The sequence below is a fragment of the Adiantum capillus-veneris genome, chromosome 18, assembly GCF_014529385.1.
Source record: "Adiantum capillus-veneris isolate H3 chromosome 18, ASM1452938v2, whole genome shotgun sequence".
Lineage (NCBI taxonomy): Eukaryota > Viridiplantae > Streptophyta > Polypodiopsida > Polypodiales > Pteridaceae > Adiantum > Adiantum capillus-veneris.
Genome location: NC_140948.1, coordinates 84,186,398 through 84,206,231, shown reverse-complemented (window position 1 = coordinate 84,206,231; position 19,834 = coordinate 84,186,398). Strand labels below are relative to the sequence as shown.

The window sequence follows — 19,834 nt, the reverse complement described above, 5'->3', positions numbered from 1 at the left end:
ATGACTTATCCTAGTTTGATGGGAAAATAAGTTCCAAGGGGCAAAGGCTTCTCAGTATGCCAATGCCGGCTCTTCCCCCCCCCCCCCCCAACAAAGCAGTGAACTTTATATTAACAGAGAAGGAGAGAAGACAAAAATTACATGGTCCATCACATGACCGAGTGATTCCGCAGGGAGACTCTGCCTTGTTACAAAAACCGTCCTGACAATATTTTTGACTTGATTGTAAATTCCGACGAGATATAACATAATTGTAATTACTATAGCATAACATTGGCTGTAATGCCGAACAAATACACCATAACCAGATCCGAGACATTGTAGCCCGTATTGTAGACCACATTAAACCTTCAAGGCATTAATCATGTCCTGAATTTTTTCCATGAAATTTTCAGCTTTGGAGACCGCCTCATAGGCCTCCTAAGATGCTTCATGGTTGGCAGCCAGCATGTTCCTTATTTCCAATAGATTTCTCTTGTTGATGGGAAGTTCGCAATCTTCTTTCTCCATTGCCTTATGAGCTTTCTCCGCATCTTTAATAATCCAGTTCCTCAGATAGTAGATGTTGACTTCATTGATTTTCACTTTGAAAATTTGCAAATTGAAATCCACAAAAAGAGCTTTCCGGCTGGGAGCTTGATAAGCCACACTGAACACATAGCTATTTCTCAATTTTCAAATGATCCATAAGAACTCAGCCCTCGTTAGGTTCCAATAGCAGGTCAGGATACGTATGAAGTCTCCTAGTAAAAGTTGTCTCCAAGAGAGTGGTTTTTTGAGTACAGTTCTTATTGGGGATAGAATGACATCAGACTGTGGTCAGTTTAAGAACAAATGAAAAATAGACTCTACTCATTTGCATCTCAAATAGATTCCGGTAGATAACCCTGCATTTAGACTTTTCTCCCCTATCCACAGGGCTTTATGGAGGATTAGCCAAAGGAGGACAGATTTCTTGGGTTGAATTGTCTTATCCCACAACTTTTTGAACTTGAACATCCATTGTCCCCTGTCTAGGTTGATGTTCCAATGTCTGTTTAAGGTGATATGCAGCTGTGGGGTTAGGTCACTCAAACTCAACTGCAAGTCACTATGAGAGATCGTGGTGTTTACCGCGGACCATTACCGCAAAACAAGAGAGAGAAATCCAAAATGAGGAGAGAGAAATAGCTTTGTTGTTCATGCAGCGTATTACCGCGTATATTACTGCGCCCATTATCGCCAAGGCCATAGACCCCCTTTCCCCCTCCTCTCCTGCGGGTTACCATTTAAATCAAATACAACTCAAAATGTATTTTCAAACTACAACTCCTACACTCTCCAGAATACTCACTTCACTTAATCTCTCTTTCACTCTAAAAATTCTCTACATAAATCATAATACTCACAACAAAACCATTACAAATACTATTCATAAGTAGCACATAACGAAACATTTACGAATTAATCATATACTACCAAAAAAAAAAAGAATAGAGAGTTTTATTAATTCTCATCTTGTATAAGATCTCTACAAGAACTAGGGTACATATTAAGACCCATAGTATTCAAATCAATAAACAAGTTTAGAGATTCTTCCTCCTCTCCATCATCTCCCGTAGAATCATCATCGCTTTCTCGTTCTTCCTCCTCCTCAAGATGACTAGTTGCAATGCTTTGCTGACCTTCTTCAACTTCAACTACATCTTCCTCTACATCTTGTGGTGATGGTATGATGGGATCAATTACTGGCTCAATGTCCGTCTCTGCAAAGATAGATCTACCTCGCGGCGTGACTAGAATGACATACCAAAGTCTTCTTTGATATATACATGGCACATAAAAAACCTGTACGTCACACGCAAACAATAAGCTGATATACATATATTGAATTTTTAATTTAAGTTGATTGCACATAGCCCAAATTACCTGCTCGCAACTACTAGGATACACCAAGTTGTCAGTTTTTCCCCGATGTAAGTGGGTGGCATCCACCATAATGAGCCCATTTTCAGGTCTTTTGACCTCACCCGCAAACCATTGGCACTCAAAGAGGAATTTGTGAAAAGATATGAAATCCACTTTGATTATTCTCTCTATAGTACCACAATATCTGACCTCATCTGTTGTTTTGTCAAATTTTTCCATCACGCCACAATCGTTAGTGGTCCAACGCTCATCTATCTTACGGGTGCGGAAATGTCGGCCTTCGGACCAAATGGAGTTGAAAGTGAGACCCTACAATCACAATGCATAAGAGGTTACATCGCATTTCATAAAGCAATTTATATACATGCATACATAACATATACACACTCACCTTGCGCAAACATCCTCCCGCATACTTCCATTCTTTAGGGCTTATTTGTTCTCCTTGTGCTTTGGCATTGGTCATGGCATTATGGATCCACTCTACTTGAATCAAATCAGGATATTTTGCAAGCTCTTTAGGAAAAGGAGGTGCGCGTCTACCTCCATGCGACCTCTTCCATGCATCTCTATCCCTTTCTCTAGCTGCACGAGCTTCCAAGTACATATTGACCCATTTGGTCATGATAGTGGCATTGAATAAACAATAGTTGGTGAATATGGCATGAAACTCTCTATCCATGACCAACAGTAAGCCTTTTCCACTGGGAATGGCTGAGTGCTTTCTAGGATCCTCTTCCTCACTCCACAGACGAGGCAATGATGGATCCACTGTGATGAGATACTGTGAGACATACACAAATGCCTCTTGCACCACCCAACCTTCTGCCATGCTCGCCTGAAAACATTAAAACCACATTTTTTTATTAGTAACTCTATAGCGTATAAATGCTATCTATATTGTATTGATTTTGCATACCTCCGGTTGTGACCTCAATCTAACAAAATTCTTTAAAGTCTTAAAGAATCTCTCCAAGAAGAACATCCATCTAGAGTAAACCACCCCACAAATGGCAATCTCCTCAACAAGGTGAAGCAATAGGTATACTTGGTTAACAAGGATTTTACGTGGGAATGCATTCTCAATAGCAAACACTGCCTCTACTGCTAGCTGATGGGCTACTGATATGGCTTCCACTTCTATCTCCTTGGAGCTCACAAATCTACAAGGCACAAATAATATAGTACCTAAAAAAAATTTCCATTGTACATGGCACAACATGATATAGTACTTGAAAAAAAAACCATTACCTCACAATCTCACCCACTTTGAATATTGCAAAATTCACCTTAGTGTCTCCATAACCACTAATAGTTATTGGAAGTACAAACTACAAACAATAAAACATCTTAGTGAATGTCGACTTATATATAAGGACACATAGACACCACAAACTGTTCTACTCTTACCTGAAGAATTTTATGCCAATCATGGGATTTCAATCCATACAATTGAGTGGAGCCATCATTTTTGGTTTTTGTGAAAGGATCTTTGAGTGATTGCATATACCCATTCGAGTTCTGATGGATACCATAACTTGCTTTGTCTGCTCTTGGTCTGCCTTTGACAGTATCCACGGTGCTTTTGGGAGAATCATCTTTCCCCGCTCCCCCATGCGGGGCATGGCTGAAGGGAGGAGACGTCTCATGGCTCTTTTATCTTCCCTAGCACCCAATGAATCCTTGTTGCTAATTATGTGATCCCATATAGCTTGCCCAACATTTTTGAACACATGTCCAACAAGTGCTGAATTTTCAATGAAGCCCAATAGGGGAGCGACAAGAAGATAGAGTACCTTGACATACCCCTTAGCATTCCATTGGGAGGGGTGAGGTACGGTGATGCTCCTTCCAATGCTTCGCCCAATCAGCCATGTTCCAATGGAATGGCTTCACTTCATTGATAGGGGGAGCATATCTACGATGTGAAGGAGGCAGGAAGCGATGGTTGTTGGGATAGATCACCCTCCCAAGAAGAGGAGGTCTCTCTGACACAAGGGAAGGGCCACAAGTTAGACATGTACCATGTCCAGATGTTGACAGTCTTGCCAAGAGGTAAATAAACATTATACATGAGATGATAAAACTAAAGGAAAGAGTACACTTAACATGTACATACTTACCAGATATCTCTCCAAATCTTGGGTAATCATGCATGGTCCACATGAGGATGCACTTGATGACGGCTTTGCGGTCTCGTGGTGGCCGTGAAATGTCAATGACATCTATGCCTCTCCATAGATCTTGAAGCTCTTCAATAAGAGGCTGCAGATATACATCCATGTTTTTTTACCTTGTGCTTTCCGGGAATGAGAAGTGATAGTAAAATGTTTCCCTTTTCTGTTGCCTTCCAAGGAGGAATATTATAGTTCACAACCACCACCGGCCAAGTGCTCCACGGTGCCCAAATTGATTCACTCCATCACTAGCTAACCCAATCATCAAGTGACGAGGCTCATCCGTGAACTCTGGCCATGTTTCCTCTATGTTCTTCCACGTTGGTGAGTCAACTGGCACTCTCATAATACCATCTGTGGAGTGATTTTTTGCATGCAACTCAAAAGCTCGTTCGTATCCTTCAATCTAAACATTGGTTGGATGCGAGGGATGAGTGGAAAATGCCTCAAAACTTTACATGGAGTTTTGTTGCTTTGCATTCCTTCTTTGAACCTGGACTCCCCGCACGATGGACATGTGTCACAATCGGCATGCTCATTACGAAAGAGCACACAATCGTTCATGCAAGCATGAATGCGATCATAATCCATCCATAATCCTCTCACAACTTCGCGTGCTTTTCTTCTATTCTCTGGCATGTGATTGCCATCTGGGAGCATCTTTCCTAGCAACCTATCACAAGAAGAAAGTATATTAAAAGCTAATTTATGCATTCCACAAGCATCCGTCACAATCTCTATACATACTTCAAAAGTGGATTGACACTTGCATTGCTCCATCCAAACATTGCCTGAAGGTTAAGGACTTCGAGAGATGTCCTTAAAATGGAGTAGGAGCATCTCTCATATAGTGCAATGTGCAATGTGTGTCGAATCAAGTATCTCACTCCTCGTTCTTTCGGAAGCTTCTTCGCATGCACACTCTGATTCATGCTTCTCTCGTGCAAGGAGATCCTCAACCATTCTATGGCTAAAAGCAATGGATGGTGGTACAAAATTGGTTGTCCTTGACAATACCTTTTGATGGTACTTTGACAAATCTTTGCAACGCGATTTATCCAAGTCATAAAAGAAATTAGTATCATATTATATATCATTGGATACATCTTTAAAAGAAGAACATCAAAATAGAATGTCGGAGAAGTTTTGACACAAAATACAAAAATTTTACCAGCCCCCACTTTTTCAGTGGTACCAATAAGGTGGAAAAAAAAATTTGGTCCTTTTTTTGTACCACCATCCCTTGCTTTAATCCCTATGCAAATGGTCGTCTTCTGCATCCACGTAAGGAGATGGGACGTGGTCACTCGTAGAGGGAGCAGCAGTTGACTGATTTGATGTGCTTCTTTCCTCTCTAAGGGATTCCTGGCGCATGCGTTCTTCCACCCTCCTTTCCCTTCCTCCACAACCACACGCCAATGAGGGGTGACGTCAATAGCCGCTACAATTTACGGATCGTTTGTTTCCATCTGTGCACGCTTGCGAGGATCGTCCCATAGTCCATAATCTTCTACATGACTCAAACATATCCCTCGAAGGCGAGCAATGACGCATTTGCACCGCACGTATGGGCATGGTAATCGCTCGGCCAACCATCGTGATCTATCCGGTTCAGTGGACGGTCCAAAATCATCCCAAACAATCTGCATTAATAAATTATATACACTAATTAAAATCAATTTACAAAAGAAAAGGTTAATAAAATATCAGCAAAAAGTAAAAAGAAAGATCTTAAATGCATGGTAATCAAAACTTTTAGGTAGCTATGTCATTTTCAAAGTACTAGGAAGCATTTCATTCTATATATATTTCATCAAAAATATAGTACCAAAAGATATTGAAAATCAAAGGTCATAATGTCAGAACGTGTTATTCTTTCTGGTTGCACCGAAATTGCAATGCGGTAATAGGCGTTGTAATAGCTTCGGTAACTGTCACGGTAATGTTTACGATAATAGGTGCGGATTTTTTTTTTATAAACTTTTTTATAAATAAGGACACCCGCGTGCCTCGTGAAGTTCAAAACCATAATTTTTGAATTTCATCGTCTTCTTCACAGAAGCCGAAAGCAAGAACCTCACAACCTTGAGCTCTTACACCCTTGCTACCTACTCTTCTACTCTCCACCATCTCTGCTCTTCCATCTATACTCTCCTACCCTCTCCCAACGTTAAGCTTTTCAATTCCACAATGTATGTTTTTTTGTTATGTTTCTTGATTTTTACACACACGCACAAATTAACACGCATGCAAATACACATACACATGCATATAAACACAAACACACATGCATAGTTTTTTTTGTTATGTTTCTTGATTTTTACACACTCATGCACACATACAAACACGCACAAGTTAACATGCATGCAAATACACATACACATGCATATAAACACAAACACACATATGCATACACAATCCCACACATACACATGCATGCACTCATACACACACACATATACACACACATAGAAACAAACATACGCACACATGCATATGTTAATTTAAGTTATGCACTAGTATGTGCATACTCTAATTAGTGTGTGAGTACACACACTAACTAGTGTGTGCATATGCCAATGCGTGCACTAATGCACAGACTAATTAGTGTGTGCATTAGAATCACACACTAATTAGTGTAAGTAAAGACACACCAATTAGTCTGTGCACATGTTAAACTTAACACTTGACATTGGCGACATAAACTTAACAGCTACTTGCAAAACCGAAACTTAACACACTAATTAGTGTGTGCATTGTCCAATCACACTTGTGCACACACTAATTAGTGTGTGCATTGGCCAATGCAGACACTAATTAGTGTGTGCATTGCCCAATCACATTGGCCAATGGACACACTAATTAGTTTGTGCACAAGCCAATTAATTAACACACTAATTAGTGTGTGCATTAGCCAATTGCATTGGCCAATGTACACACTAATTAGTGTGTTAACACACACTAATTAGTGTGTGCATTGACCAATCACATTGACCAATGCACACTTGTGAACACACTAATTAATGTGTGCGCATTGGCCAGTCACACTTGTGAACACACTAATTAATGTGTGCATTGGTGAATGTGATTTGCCAATGCACACACTAATCACAAATTAATTAGTGAATTTGTTAACACACACTAATTAGTGTGCATTGACCAATCACATTGACCAATGCACACACTAATCACACACTAATTAGTGTGTGAAGTTTAGGTTTTGCAAGTAAGTGTTAAGTTTATGTCATCAATATCAAGATTAAAATGTGATATGTTTAACATGTGCACACACTAATTGGTGTCTTTACTTACAGAATAATGCACACACTAATTAGTGAGTGTAAAGAACACATTAAGTAGTGTATGTAAACACACTATTAGTGTGTGTAATCATGCACTAATTAGTGTGTGCATTAGAGTAATGCAAACACTAATTAGTGCACGCATTGGCATATGCATATACTAATTAGTGTGTGTAATCACACACTAATTAGTGTATGTACATACTAATGCATAACTTAAATTAACATATGTATGTGTGCGTATCTGTGTTTGTACGTGTATATGTGTGCGTATGAGTACATGCATGTGTATGTGTGAGTCTGTGTATGCATATGTGCGTTTGTGTTTATATGCATGTGTATGTGTATTTGTATGCGTGTTAACTTGTGAGTGTGTATGTATATGTGTGTATGAGTGTGTAAAAATCAAGAACATAACAATAAAACATACATTGTGGAATTGAAGAGCTTGTTGGAAGAGGGCAGAAGAGTATAGATGGAAGAGCAGAGATGGTGCAGAGTTCAAGATCTATGGAGAGACATGGATGTCATTGACATTTCACGGCCACCACGAGACCGCAAAGCTGTCATCAAGTGCATCCTCATGTGGACCATGCATGATTACCCAGGATTTGGATAGGTATCTTGTAAGTATGCACATGTTAAGTGTACTCTTTGCTTTAGGTTTATCATCTCATGTGTAACGTTTGTTTACCTCTTGCAGGACTGTCAACATCTGGACATAGTGCGTGTCCAACTTGTGGCCCTTCCCTTGTGACAGAGAGACCTCCTCTTCTTGGGAAGGTGATCTATTCCAACAACCATCGCTTCCTGTCTCCTTCACATCGTAGATATGCTCCCCCTATCAATGGAGTGAAGCCATTACATTGGAACATGGCTGATTGGGGGAATCATTGGGAGGAGCATCATCGTACCTCACCCCCTCCCAATGGGCTGCCAAGGGTATGTCGAGGTACTCTATCTTCTTGTCGCTCCCCCATTGGGCTTCGTTGAAAATTCAGTACTTGTTGGACCCTATGCATGTGTTCAAAAATGTTAGGCAAGCTATATGGGATCACATAATTGGAAAGAAGGATTCATCGGGTGCTAGGGAAGATTTAAGAGCGATGAGATGTCTCCCCCCTTCAGCCACGCCTCGCATGGGGAAGCGCGAAAAGATAATTCTCCCAAAAGCATCATGGATACTGTTAAAGGCAGACCAAGAGCGGACAAAGCATGTTATGGCATCCATCCAAATTCGAATGGTATATATGCGGTCACTCAAAGGTGCTTTCACAAAAACCAAAAAGGGTGGCTCCACTCAATTGTAGGGATTGAAATCCCATGATTGGCATAAAATTCTTCAGGTAAGAGTAGAACAGTTTGTGGTGTCTATGTGTCCATATATATAAGTCGACATTCACTAAGATGTTTTATTGTTTGTAGTTTGTACTTCCAATAACTATTAGTGGTTATGGAGACACTAAGGTGAAGGATGCAATATTCAAAGTGGGTGAGATTGTGAGTTAATGGTTTTATTTTCAAGTACTATATCATGTTGTGCCATGTACAATGTAATTCTTTTTCATGTACTATATTATTTGTGCCTTGTAGATTTGTGAGCTCCAAGGAGATAGAAGTGAAAGCCATACCAGTAGCCCATCAGCTAGCAGTAGAGGCAGTGTGTGCTATTGAGGATGCATTCCCATGTACAATCCTTGCTAGCCAAGTACACCTATTGCTTCACCTTGTTGAGGAGATTGCCATTTGTGGGATGGTCCACTCTAAATGGATGTTCTTCTTGGAGAGATTCTTGAAGACTTTAAAGGATTTTGTTAGATTGAGGTCATAAGCGGAGGTATGCAAAATCAATACAATATAGATAGCATTTAGTCGCTATGGAGAGGAGGACTCTCCCAATGAAAAAACAGAATATGGACAATGAGGCTAAATCAAGAAATGGGAGGCGGGAAAATCCACATAGGTGGACGATAATGCCATCTGAGTACACCCTGAACCATGGTGAAAAAAGGCCGAGAACACCAGAGTCGATGGAAATCCTCTCTGCGCTCTCGCATGCGGTCGAAGCTGCCTTGGAGTCTCTCTAGCTTTCCTCTGAGAGTATGGACCAACTCTAGGCAAAGATCGCGAACAGTCTTTGCTGGTGGTACAGGGCGAGCGTCAAGATGCGAAAGCAGCGTGCCCGCTAGATGAACCATAGTGTCAAGCCGCTGATGAGCTCCAATCAATCCTCTCTCTCACTGTACCACTCCTCTAGAGTAAGCTCTGTGGCAGGCTGGAGTATAGGTCGACCCTTCTGCGTTACTATCATCTTGTTGGTGGAAGATAGCTCAAATTGAAGTGCCGGGCCCGTGAGAGTGGACCAAGAAGCTGTCCTTCAAGTGTACTGCCGAGAAGTGGACAGAGCTAGCATCAACTGAAGAACACGGAGCCACACCTGCTGTGCCAAAGGATATTTCCAAAGACAATGACACTGACTCTCCACAAGATGGTCACAAGCTGCACATGCGCTCGAGAGACCACTATGTACAAGCAAGCTCCCAACTGCTATAGCTCTGTGTGCAATCAGCCACTAGAACAAATTGACTCGTCTCGGCTGTCTGGAGTCCCACAACCTCTCCCAAAAATCTGCCAAGAACTCAGTTGTGAGATCCTTCTCTTGCCAATGAGGTGCTGCAGTAGGACGAGCCTCTCTGTGTGCTGTCAGTATGTGACATCCCAGTTAAATAGTATACTGAAAGAAAGGGACACTTGTGTGGTCTGTAAAGGAGAAAGGGTCCCTCTAGAGATTCACTCTAGGATCCCATTGTACTTGTGCTAGTGGACAGCTCTCCCAAGCCCATAGCCTCTAGTGGCCAGACGCCAGAGCTGCTGGGTCGAGATCTATGAAACAAGTCCTCCCACAGATTCCCACCACTCGGATCCTCTGAAAACAACACTCTACCAACTGCGGGGCCTCTACTACAACTCGGTGTAAGCATCCCTCACCTTGTAGCTCAAAAAACAGGGAGGGTATAGTCTCTGAGAAAGCCCGAATTGAGGTGAGAACCTCGAGTCGCGTGAAGTCTCCTCCATCTAGGTGCTGTTGACTCGAGAGGTGTGAGCCACTCAACTGGTATTGCCTTTGAGATGTCTTCACACATGCCCTGCACCGTTCTCATGCCCTGTATAGCTGAAAGCTCTGGAGCTCCTCTTACAAGCTTGAAAACTGTAATCAATCACCTAGAGAGCGTGATGGGCTCTCTGCCATGGGACCCTAGGAAACATGAGGCCGAGTACCAACCAAGTGGCCTCTCTAAGTGGTAACCATGGGGTTGAAAACAAGGGGTTGTCTCAGGCACTCCTCCGTGCAAGTAGGCTGATGTTACTCCGGCCTTATCGCAGTTGCTCCCAAGATCGGAGCAAACTCACAACAAAGTGGTCCTTCAGTCTCCTGCTCAAGCCAACTCTATGCATCTCCGTGAAAATCCATCTAATGGAGGGTCGCCAGGGGCCTTGCGCCTGAGGCATCCTAGCCCTAAGCCACTGAAGCAAAAACTCCTTCCAAGGCTTCTTACTTGGAAGAGGTCCTCTGATGATGAACTTCCCAAGAAGGGCTCTACTCTACAGTGCTGGGTCTATGATCCCTAGCCCTCCGTGAGAACAAGATAGAGTAATGACTTGCCATGTCACTTTGGGCCGAGATATCTGAGTGTCACGCCTTGACCAAAGGAAGTTATTGATCAGCCTCTCTACCTTGATAATACAAGAAATCGAGAAGATCAAGCAAGAAGTGATGTACCACATAGTAGCCAATAACACCTGGTTGACCACTACAACTCTGCCTGCCAAAGAAAGTCATGTGGAGTTCCAATGTAACAACTTCCTCCTGATAAACAGGAGGACGGGAGCAATCTGCTGCGTGGGAGACAAGTCCAAACCAGCCTAACAACACTAGTATCGAACTGCAGTCCCTCGGGAAATCCACATGAAACCCTCACCTGGGATCCAATCGGGCACATGAGCACTACCAACCGAGAAATCCACTCTCTTTCTCCAGTTGATCAATGCGCCATACGGACAACGGAAAGTCTCAAGAGCCTGTTCACACCTGTGAAGGTTGGCCTCTTGGCCATCCAAGTACAAGCTTGAGTCGTCAGCAAACTCAGCCTCCAGTATCTCATCTCCCCAAATAAGAAGTACTAAGCCACGTAAACCAACCTGCTGTGAAACCAAAAACCTGCTCATCACCTCAACATGGAACAGAAAGAGGAAGGGGTAAAAGCGGGAAGCCTTGTCTGACCGAACGTGTGAGCATGAAACGATCACCGCTACCTGCTTACAAAAGTACTTGACTGTGTGCCCGTCTGTACAAAGCTGACACCCTTCTAGTCCAAGCATTTGAGAAGCCCATCCTACGTAGAGTGCCCTCCAAAAAGTCCTAGTCAACTCTGTCGTAGCCTTCTCAAAGTTGAGAAGAAGAATCATTAGATCCACACCACGGAGCCACGCTAGGACAGAAGCTTTCCCAAAAAGTAAAGATGTTAAGGATACTACACTCCTTGACAAAACTTGTCTGGGTCCTATGTATAATGCTCTCTAAAAGTGGCTAAATTCTCAAACTCAAAGCCTTGGCAAGAGTTTTGTAGGCTGAGTTGAGGATGGTGATGGGGCATCACTATCGAATCTCATCCAAGGAGCCATCCTCCTTGGGAATGAGGTAGATTAGACCCTCACTCATGCTGTCAGGCATCTCTCCTGTGTGCAGGAGTACTGGAAAGCACTACAGAGGTCTCAGCCATGCAATTCCCAGTACTCCAAGAAAAAACTGGGAGTCAAGACATCCTCACTGGGATAGCTATCACGGGGGAGTGCGCTAAGAGCCGTGTGCAGCTCAAGCCTCTCGCTGATCTCCTCAGTCACAAGACAAGGCATCTGTGTCCTCACCTGCTCTCTGCATGCATCATGACACTCTGGCTGAGGCTCTGCAGATAGTAGATCACGATAGAAATCACTGGCAACTACATGTATGTCCTCTGGCTCGGAAGGAACTGACTTTTCCGGCCTTCTCAACTGACTTACCTTGGCATGCAAATGCCTAGGTCCCAATGCCTCAAAGAAAGTGCGTCACTCTATCACCCACCTGGGTCCATTGAGATGCCTGTCGATGGAAGGCAAACTCATGGCACCTCTTCTCTGTACTGACAAGCTCCTGTGGAGCTTGCTATAATTGCTCCTCCAACCAAGGACTGTTTGTATGCTACTCTTGCATCCTCTACAAGGAAGCAACGCTTCTTCAAAGACGCTGCTCCTCCTCTCTCACTAAAGCCAGCGGAGCCAAAGACTCTTGGAGAAAGAGTCAACTAAGCTGAGAAAGTCTTGAGGCCACTCTGTCAGCAAGAGAGTTCTGTATGTCTAAGCTCTCTGTAGCCTCCACTCTCTCTCTAAGGGCTGAGTCGAGCAAGACCCTCTTTGGGATGCGGAGCATTGTGCTACCCCTCCTCTGTCAATCAGTCCACTGTAAGGATCAGTGGAGCATGGTCCAAAAAGGAAGTCCCTGCAAGAATACCGACCGTCCCACCCAAGTCACAGAAGTGGTCACTAGCGTAGAAGCGATCTATCCGAGATAGATTCACGCCTCTCACTCTGCTGTCCAAAGGAGAGAAGGCCAGGCTATCAGGGGGTCTTGCAAAACTAGAATGCTGCCACACATCTATAACCCACAGAGTCATACAAAACCTCTCCCAAGCTGCCAGCTCAACTCCATGCGCAATAGTATGGCTACCACTAATCGTGTCTGAGGGTTCCTCCAACATGTGACTTCCCTATGTATCATTGCTCTGCCTGCGGTAGAGACTCAACAATCCGAGACGAAAACTCTGCACAGACACTTGCCGAATTGGGCGCACAGATGTTCAAGAAGCCCACAAGACAACCCTGAACCTGCATAGTGATCTACTAGGCCTTGCCTGGCACAATAATCTCCCTGCCCACAATGGCCTGCTGCAAAGAATCCGCAATAGTCATACATACCCCGCCCTAGATGCCTCTAGGTCCAAAAGCAGCTGACCAAAAATTCTCATACCGTCCACGCAAAAGCTGACCACAACATTTGATCCGGCTCTCACACAGGTGATGCTCGTGTAACATAAGAAGACCAATCTCTACTCCCACGAGGCATCGCTGAAGCTCTTGACGCAGTCGGCTCCTCTGACGCTGAAATTGGGGTCCATCTTGTCCTTGTATATTCCATGAGACGATCCTCATGGGGAGCGAGAGAGAACTGATGCTGCTGTAGCAGCTAATCGTGCTATCTTCGAGGGAGGCTTGGATGGGGAGTAATCTGCATCCGAGCATCCTCGAGATAGGCGTGACTGTAAAGAGTGTCCAGCCCAAGCCCAAGTAGACGAGTCGTGCGTAAAGAAATCTCCTCTATCTAGGAGTCGTCATGTATGTGTACATAGCAGGGCGGACTCTGCGTGTCCGCAAAAAAGTGAACCACAATGTGTCTACATCCTACTGCGTTTGGAGGTGTCACAACAAAGTTGGCCACTGGCCAGAGAGCAGGGATTTCAAAATGACGTGGTCACACTATTATTTCAGATTAATAACAATAGAAATACGAAATAACAAATATTATGTTAATTGACATTCATCTTTTTTGACCTGCAAGGAGACTTGGAGACCGGCTAAAGGCCCGTCGGGCTAAGTAGTTAACCCGCCGGGCCCGCCGGGTAAAGCCACTTCCCCGCCGGGCCCGCCGTGGCTATATAAAGACCACGCCGGTGCTTGTCTTTTTCACAAGAGAGGTACATTGAAAAGTCTTCTTCACCAAACTTTCTGGTAGCTTTCCACATTCTCAAAGCAGTGTAGCGGTAATTTTTTAATCCCTTCCTTATTTTATTGATGTTATTTTGAGTTTTTTTGCGTTAAAACTTAAAGGTATAAAATTCTTTTATCAAATCATCGTACGTGGATGCACTGGCATATGGTTGCAATCGTGGCTAGGTGTGTCATTGCAAAAGCGTACGATGATTATGTTTTATATTGCTCCCAGTCATTCATGCTTCGGCACATGGTTGCAATTGCGACTAGGTGTGTTACTGCTAGATTGACGGTAGCATCTGTTTGAAAGAAGTCACCGTGCGTGGATGCACTGGCACATGGTTGCAATTGCGGCTAGGTGTGTCATTGCAAAAGAGTAGGGTGACTATGTTTTATGTTGCTCCCAGTCATTCATGCTTCGGCACATGGTTGCAATTGCGACTAGGTGTGTTGTTGCTAGAATGACAGGAGCATATGTTTGAAAGAACTCACCGTGCGTGGATGCATTGGCACATGGTTGCAATTGCGGCTAGGTGTGTCATTGCAAAAGCGTAGGGTGACTATGTTTTATGTTGCTCCCAGTCATTCATGCTTCGGCACATGGTTGCAATTGCGACTAGGTGTGTTGCTGCTAGAATGACAGGAGCATCTGTTTGTAAGTTGTTGTACGGTGAGGCATACTGCACTTTTTCTATACTGCACTTTTTCTTTCACGTAGAAAAGATCCAAATGGAGTGGCACATAGTTATATTTCACAATGTGTTGTTTGCAATAATACCATTGCAGGAAAAATGGATCCTTCTGCTACTTCAGTGATAGAGTTCAAAAAAAAAATTAGACAATTGTTGATTACAATCGTCAGTGCACTAGATCCTGAGGATATAGCGCAGATTGTTGCAGATGAGTCTAGATTGCAATCATTATACAGTGAGATTGCCCGCAAAATTTTGTTGTTATATCCAGACAAAACAATCGAATCAATAATATCATTACTAAGCAGTTTGGTGGGCAATTTGCCCAAGGTGGCCTCTGATTTGAAAGAGGAATGCTCTCAAGAAGTAGACAAGGGTAAGCTAGAGCATTGGAACGCGAGATGGAGAGCTGAAAAGGAGAGGTCAAGGCGAGCATCCCACATAGACACACAATTTGGCCTAAGCAAGAAAATGCGAATGGCTATCACGAGAGTTATGGGGAGCAGCCAAGTTGGAGAACCGTTTATTGAGGAGGCTGCCATTGAGGGAACATCGGGTGCTACTGCTTCTGCCAGTCACCTGGAGAGCAGTATATACAATTCTGAATGTAGTATGACTTTGGGCATTCCAAATAAGTCCATTAAGAAGATCAAGAAACTTGGGTCAGGGGCTTATGGCACAGGGTGGCAAGTTCAAATCAAAGGGATCAGTTTCCTTCCTACAACGAATACTTATTGTGCCAAGGAGTTCAAAGGACAGGCAAAGCATCAGTGGAAAAGCTTTGCATCAGAAAGTGGAGTAGATCTCAACCATAGAGGTATTGTGAGGAGAATTGCCCACTCTGTAACGTTGCCATGGTTTCTGATATTCCCCTACTTCAATGGGGGAACTTTAGGTGATCTTATGGAGACAGTGCCCCTTCCACATGGCTCTTTCACGACGCTTGTAGCGCATCAAGAGAGGAAAGGAAAGATCCCTGAAGACTTTAAATGGGAGCAGCCCTCTGAAGACAAGAATACACGTATCAAGAGTCTGTGCAATCATGCTCCCTCGTTGATCCATGCCTTGGTGAAGGCATTGCGATTCGCACATGACAAGGGAGTGATCCACAATGATCTCCATCCATGGAACATCATGTTGGACTTTACCAAGGATCTCACTCTCTGTATTGGAATAATTGATTGGGGATTGGCTCTGCGTGTTGGCTTAGAGACACAAAAGACCAACAATACTGATGAAAACTGGCAAAAGCTTCATCCTTGGCGAGCTCCTGAGTTACTAGATGGCAAGAATTTATGCCCATGGACCAAGGCCACAGATGTGTACGCCATAGGATGGGTGATATGGCAATTTTGTAAGTTTTGTGGAGAGTTCTCTGACTACTACAGCACAGATTGGTTCAAACATAAGGTTTCAGTGGAGGTACAAGCCATATCTAGGATTGTTGTGGAAGGTTGGGTGAGGAAGAAATCCACAGACAGAAAGACCTTGGCACTTTTGGACGAAGAATTAGAAAGATTTAAAGCCCAGCCGGAACGATGCTTACGCACTCCCTCTGAAATGAGTTGCCTTTTTTTGATGGATATATGATGTACTTTATTAAGCAGGGTTTTCTGAGACTTGTGACTTATAAAAGCACTTTTAAAAACTGGGTTTTATGCGCAACGGATGATGTATGAGTAATAAAAACACTTTGTTATATCTCAATAGACAACAAATTTTCTATGAGTTTTGTTTTTTCTCTTAAGTTTCAAGCAATAAGCCACGTGGAGTCACTGATTGTCATTCATTGATTTAAAAAATGGTGGTTACTCTTATATCAATTGATTGTCGTAAGATGGTGGTTATTCTAATATCAATTGATTGACGTAAAATGGTGGTTAAAATTATAGCAATTGATTGTCGTAAAATGGTGGTTACTCTTATAGCAATTGATTATCATTAAGTTTGTATGCCGTAACTGAAGTATAGTGTTTAATCAGGATATGGATAATGATAATCAAAGGGCTAAGCGCGCTTTTGAGCGTTTCAGATCCATGTGTCAAGGCGGTGGAGTGAACGACACCGCTCGAATTGCTGCTCGTTGCTCCTAGTGGGCCAACCCAATGGGTACACAATGGAAAGAGGTGAACACTAGGATTGACCGAGAAATGGTGAAATCCATATGGCCAGGCGTTGCAGATGACAACATCAATAAAGGCCGACTCAAGCTATCACAATGCATTAATGCAGAAATACGAGACAATGGAGAGAACATATATCTCGATGTTATGGGTCATCCTATGCATCATATGAATTTTCCATTGTGGTTTGCCAAGATGTATACATGTATTATGTCTTGGGTGAAGCAGTCGACTTTAGCTCAAGGACACCTCACATGACGGTGGAGGACATTCGTAGTACTGCAATCACCGTCACACGGCAAGAGATGTCATTGGCACTAGAAGGTGCATCAATGGAAGTGCATCAAGTTAAGGAGGAGCTTCAAACTCAACTCAGGCAAGCATCACAAGCTACACAAGGATTTCATGCAGAAGAAACCCTAAATAGAGACTTGCAAAGGGAGGTGAAGGTGCTATCTCGCCACGTAAAAGAGTTAGAGGCGACTATAAAAAAACAAAATGCTGTCACATTGATTGAGCACCCAACATCTATTGAGGCCCCTCCAGCTTCTGGTGAGCACGGTGGTCCTTGTCCCATATGTAGATCATTCTTTCATGAGTGGTGTGGTCACTTCAGCTTGCCATGCGGACATATGTATCATATATCATGCTTGATGCAAAGCATGATGAATAACTTTCATTGTGCTATATGTGAGTTTGAGATATCCAAAAAGCTATATGCAATGTTCAAAATGTCCGAAGACTATAATAAGCTTAAATGTCAGCGTGAACAGGAGAATGAAGATATTCTCACAAATATTTCACTGTCACTCGGATAGTTTTTGTAACATTTGATAACATTGACTCGTTGTCTTGCCAGAATTTATTAGTGAATTGTGAATTGTCTTTTCTTCAGCTTCAATTATGATATGTGATAATGCAACGATTTGTTAGGGCTTTGTATATTATGAAGCTTTAATAGTGATTTGTGGCCTTGTAAAGGTTTTCAAGGGCTTCGTTTATTATTAAGCAAATGTCTAAACCTTAAACTAAATATAAAAAAAAGCTTATAAGATAAACAGTTTCTGAACTTAAGCAGAAGTCACTCAATGGATTCGATAATCTATTAATTAAACCACCGTCACTTGCTGCGACGGGTCAAAGTTGGTTCAATTTCCAAATTCTCTTCAATCTCTTCTAAAGTACATGTAGTTTCTACTTCATGAGATTCCCCTTGCAGCTCACTGTCTTCGTCCACCTCATCATTGGTTACATCATAAGTCCAACGCGGCATCTCCTCTTTGTAGTTCTAAGCTTGCACTCTTGCCAATAGCTGATGGTTGCAGTACATATACACCAATTTTTCAGCTCTTGAATTTAGAAGGCGGTTTCTGATGGTGGAATGTACATATTTATATGTACTCCAGTTTCTCTCAGAACTTGAATTGGATGCACATTGGGCTAGGATTCTAACAGCTAGGCGTTTAAGGGTGGGTGCACTACCACTATTCATCATCCACCACTTCCACGCTGGTTGCTCCGTGGCAAGTTTCTACACAAATTCTGTACCAAACTTACCCTCTTTGAGTTTAAACTTCGTAAGATCAGTAACAGTTGATGCATGCTCATCAGGATCATCATAAAACTTTCTTATCACATCATAAAAGTCTTCCAGCACCTCCTCATCAAGTTTGTCTATTTCCATTGCCTAATACTCTGGATCCAATAAGAAAGCTACGCTGTGTAGTGGACTATGTGCTCCAACCCATCGACCATGCACATACTTTCTCAAAATTTCTCTCCTCTTTTGAGTGAATGGTGTCTTCCAAGGCTTCACAATTGGCTCCTGGGGCTCCTCTGGATTTGCAAGGCTTTCTTGAACAGTCTACCAAGCCATCCACACCTTACCTATGTTAGGCAAGGCAGAATCCAGTTGGCGTAATGCGAGCATAATGGGCATCATGACATTGTGCACATCCACCACATCATCCCAGAAGTGACGATCAGATAGTAGATCTCTGATCACCCCTATTTTGCTTTTTATCTTCTCCCTTTGACCAGCCTCCCATTCTGAAAAAGTGGCACAAACAAATGTCTCCATCACAGCATTCTTATTTTTTATTAGTGATTCTACCGTATAGTAGTTGGTGCAAAATCTAGTTTCGCACGGCAGTTTTAACATAATAGACATCCTCTGACGGTACATGTCAAGAACCCTCTGACGCTTCAAAACAAACTTGACTATTAAGCGAGCATTGTCTACTATCTATTTGAACCACTTTGTGTCCTCCCTCTTGTACCAATCTTGCAATACCAAGTTCAAGCTGTGTGTACTGCAACTAGCACTATATAGGTGAGAGAAGCGACTTTCAAGTATTCTACCTGCAGCCCTGCAATTTTTGGCATTGTCCATGATTACTTGGACAACATTTTCTTTTCCAATTTCCTTAACTGCGTCGCCAATGATGTCAGCTATAAAACTGCCAGACTTTATTTGACCAGAGCTATCCACAGCTTTGATAAAACATTCACCACAAGGACATACAAGCATGATGTTGATCAATGGCCGCCTTTGAACGTTGGACCAACCATCACTAAATATAGTGTATCCAGATTGTTCTGTTGCATTTAATATTACCCTTTGAATATCCTGTTGTGTGCTTGTGTAACATTTATCCAACAATTGGTTTCTCATATGGTGATATGCTGGAGGGGTAAATCCAGCACCATACTCCCCAATGCGTTTCCAAGCTGACTTCCATGCATCACGGGTGACAATGGCCAATGATCCCCCGGTGAAACAGACGGCTTTAGCTAGTGCAAGTTGTGCTTCTTCTAAGGCAAGTGTT

The 19,834-nt window shown here is 42.8% G+C and overlaps 1 protein-coding gene and 1 pseudogene across 5 annotated transcripts in view; one reads left to right on the top strand and one right to left on the bottom strand.

Annotated features, from left to right (window-relative positions):
* The window catches only part of LOC147435960 (truncated transcription factor CAULIFLOWER A-like), a 130,725-nt gene that overhangs the window by 63,550 nt on the left and 47,341 nt on the right, over positions 1-19,834 (top strand). For 2 of the 5 annotated variants that reach the window (XM_086488862.1, XM_086488861.1), the window contains exons 8-9: positions 7,833-8,013; positions 8,091-8,814. The exons of 1 other annotated variant lie outside the window; for it this stretch is intronic. In XM_086488862.1, coding sequence (XP_086344988.1) covers positions 7,833-8,013; positions 8,091-8,144 — 235 coding nt within the window. In that variant the 3' untranslated portion in view covers positions 8,145-8,814. Of the gene's footprint in view, positions 1-6,144; positions 6,416-7,832; positions 8,014-8,090; positions 8,815-19,834 lie in introns of those variants that run through there. 2 more of the 5 variants (XM_086488864.1, XM_086488865.1) reach the window with 2 other exon arrangements.
* On the bottom strand, positions 199-2,322 carry LOC147435961 (uncharacterized; annotated as a pseudogene).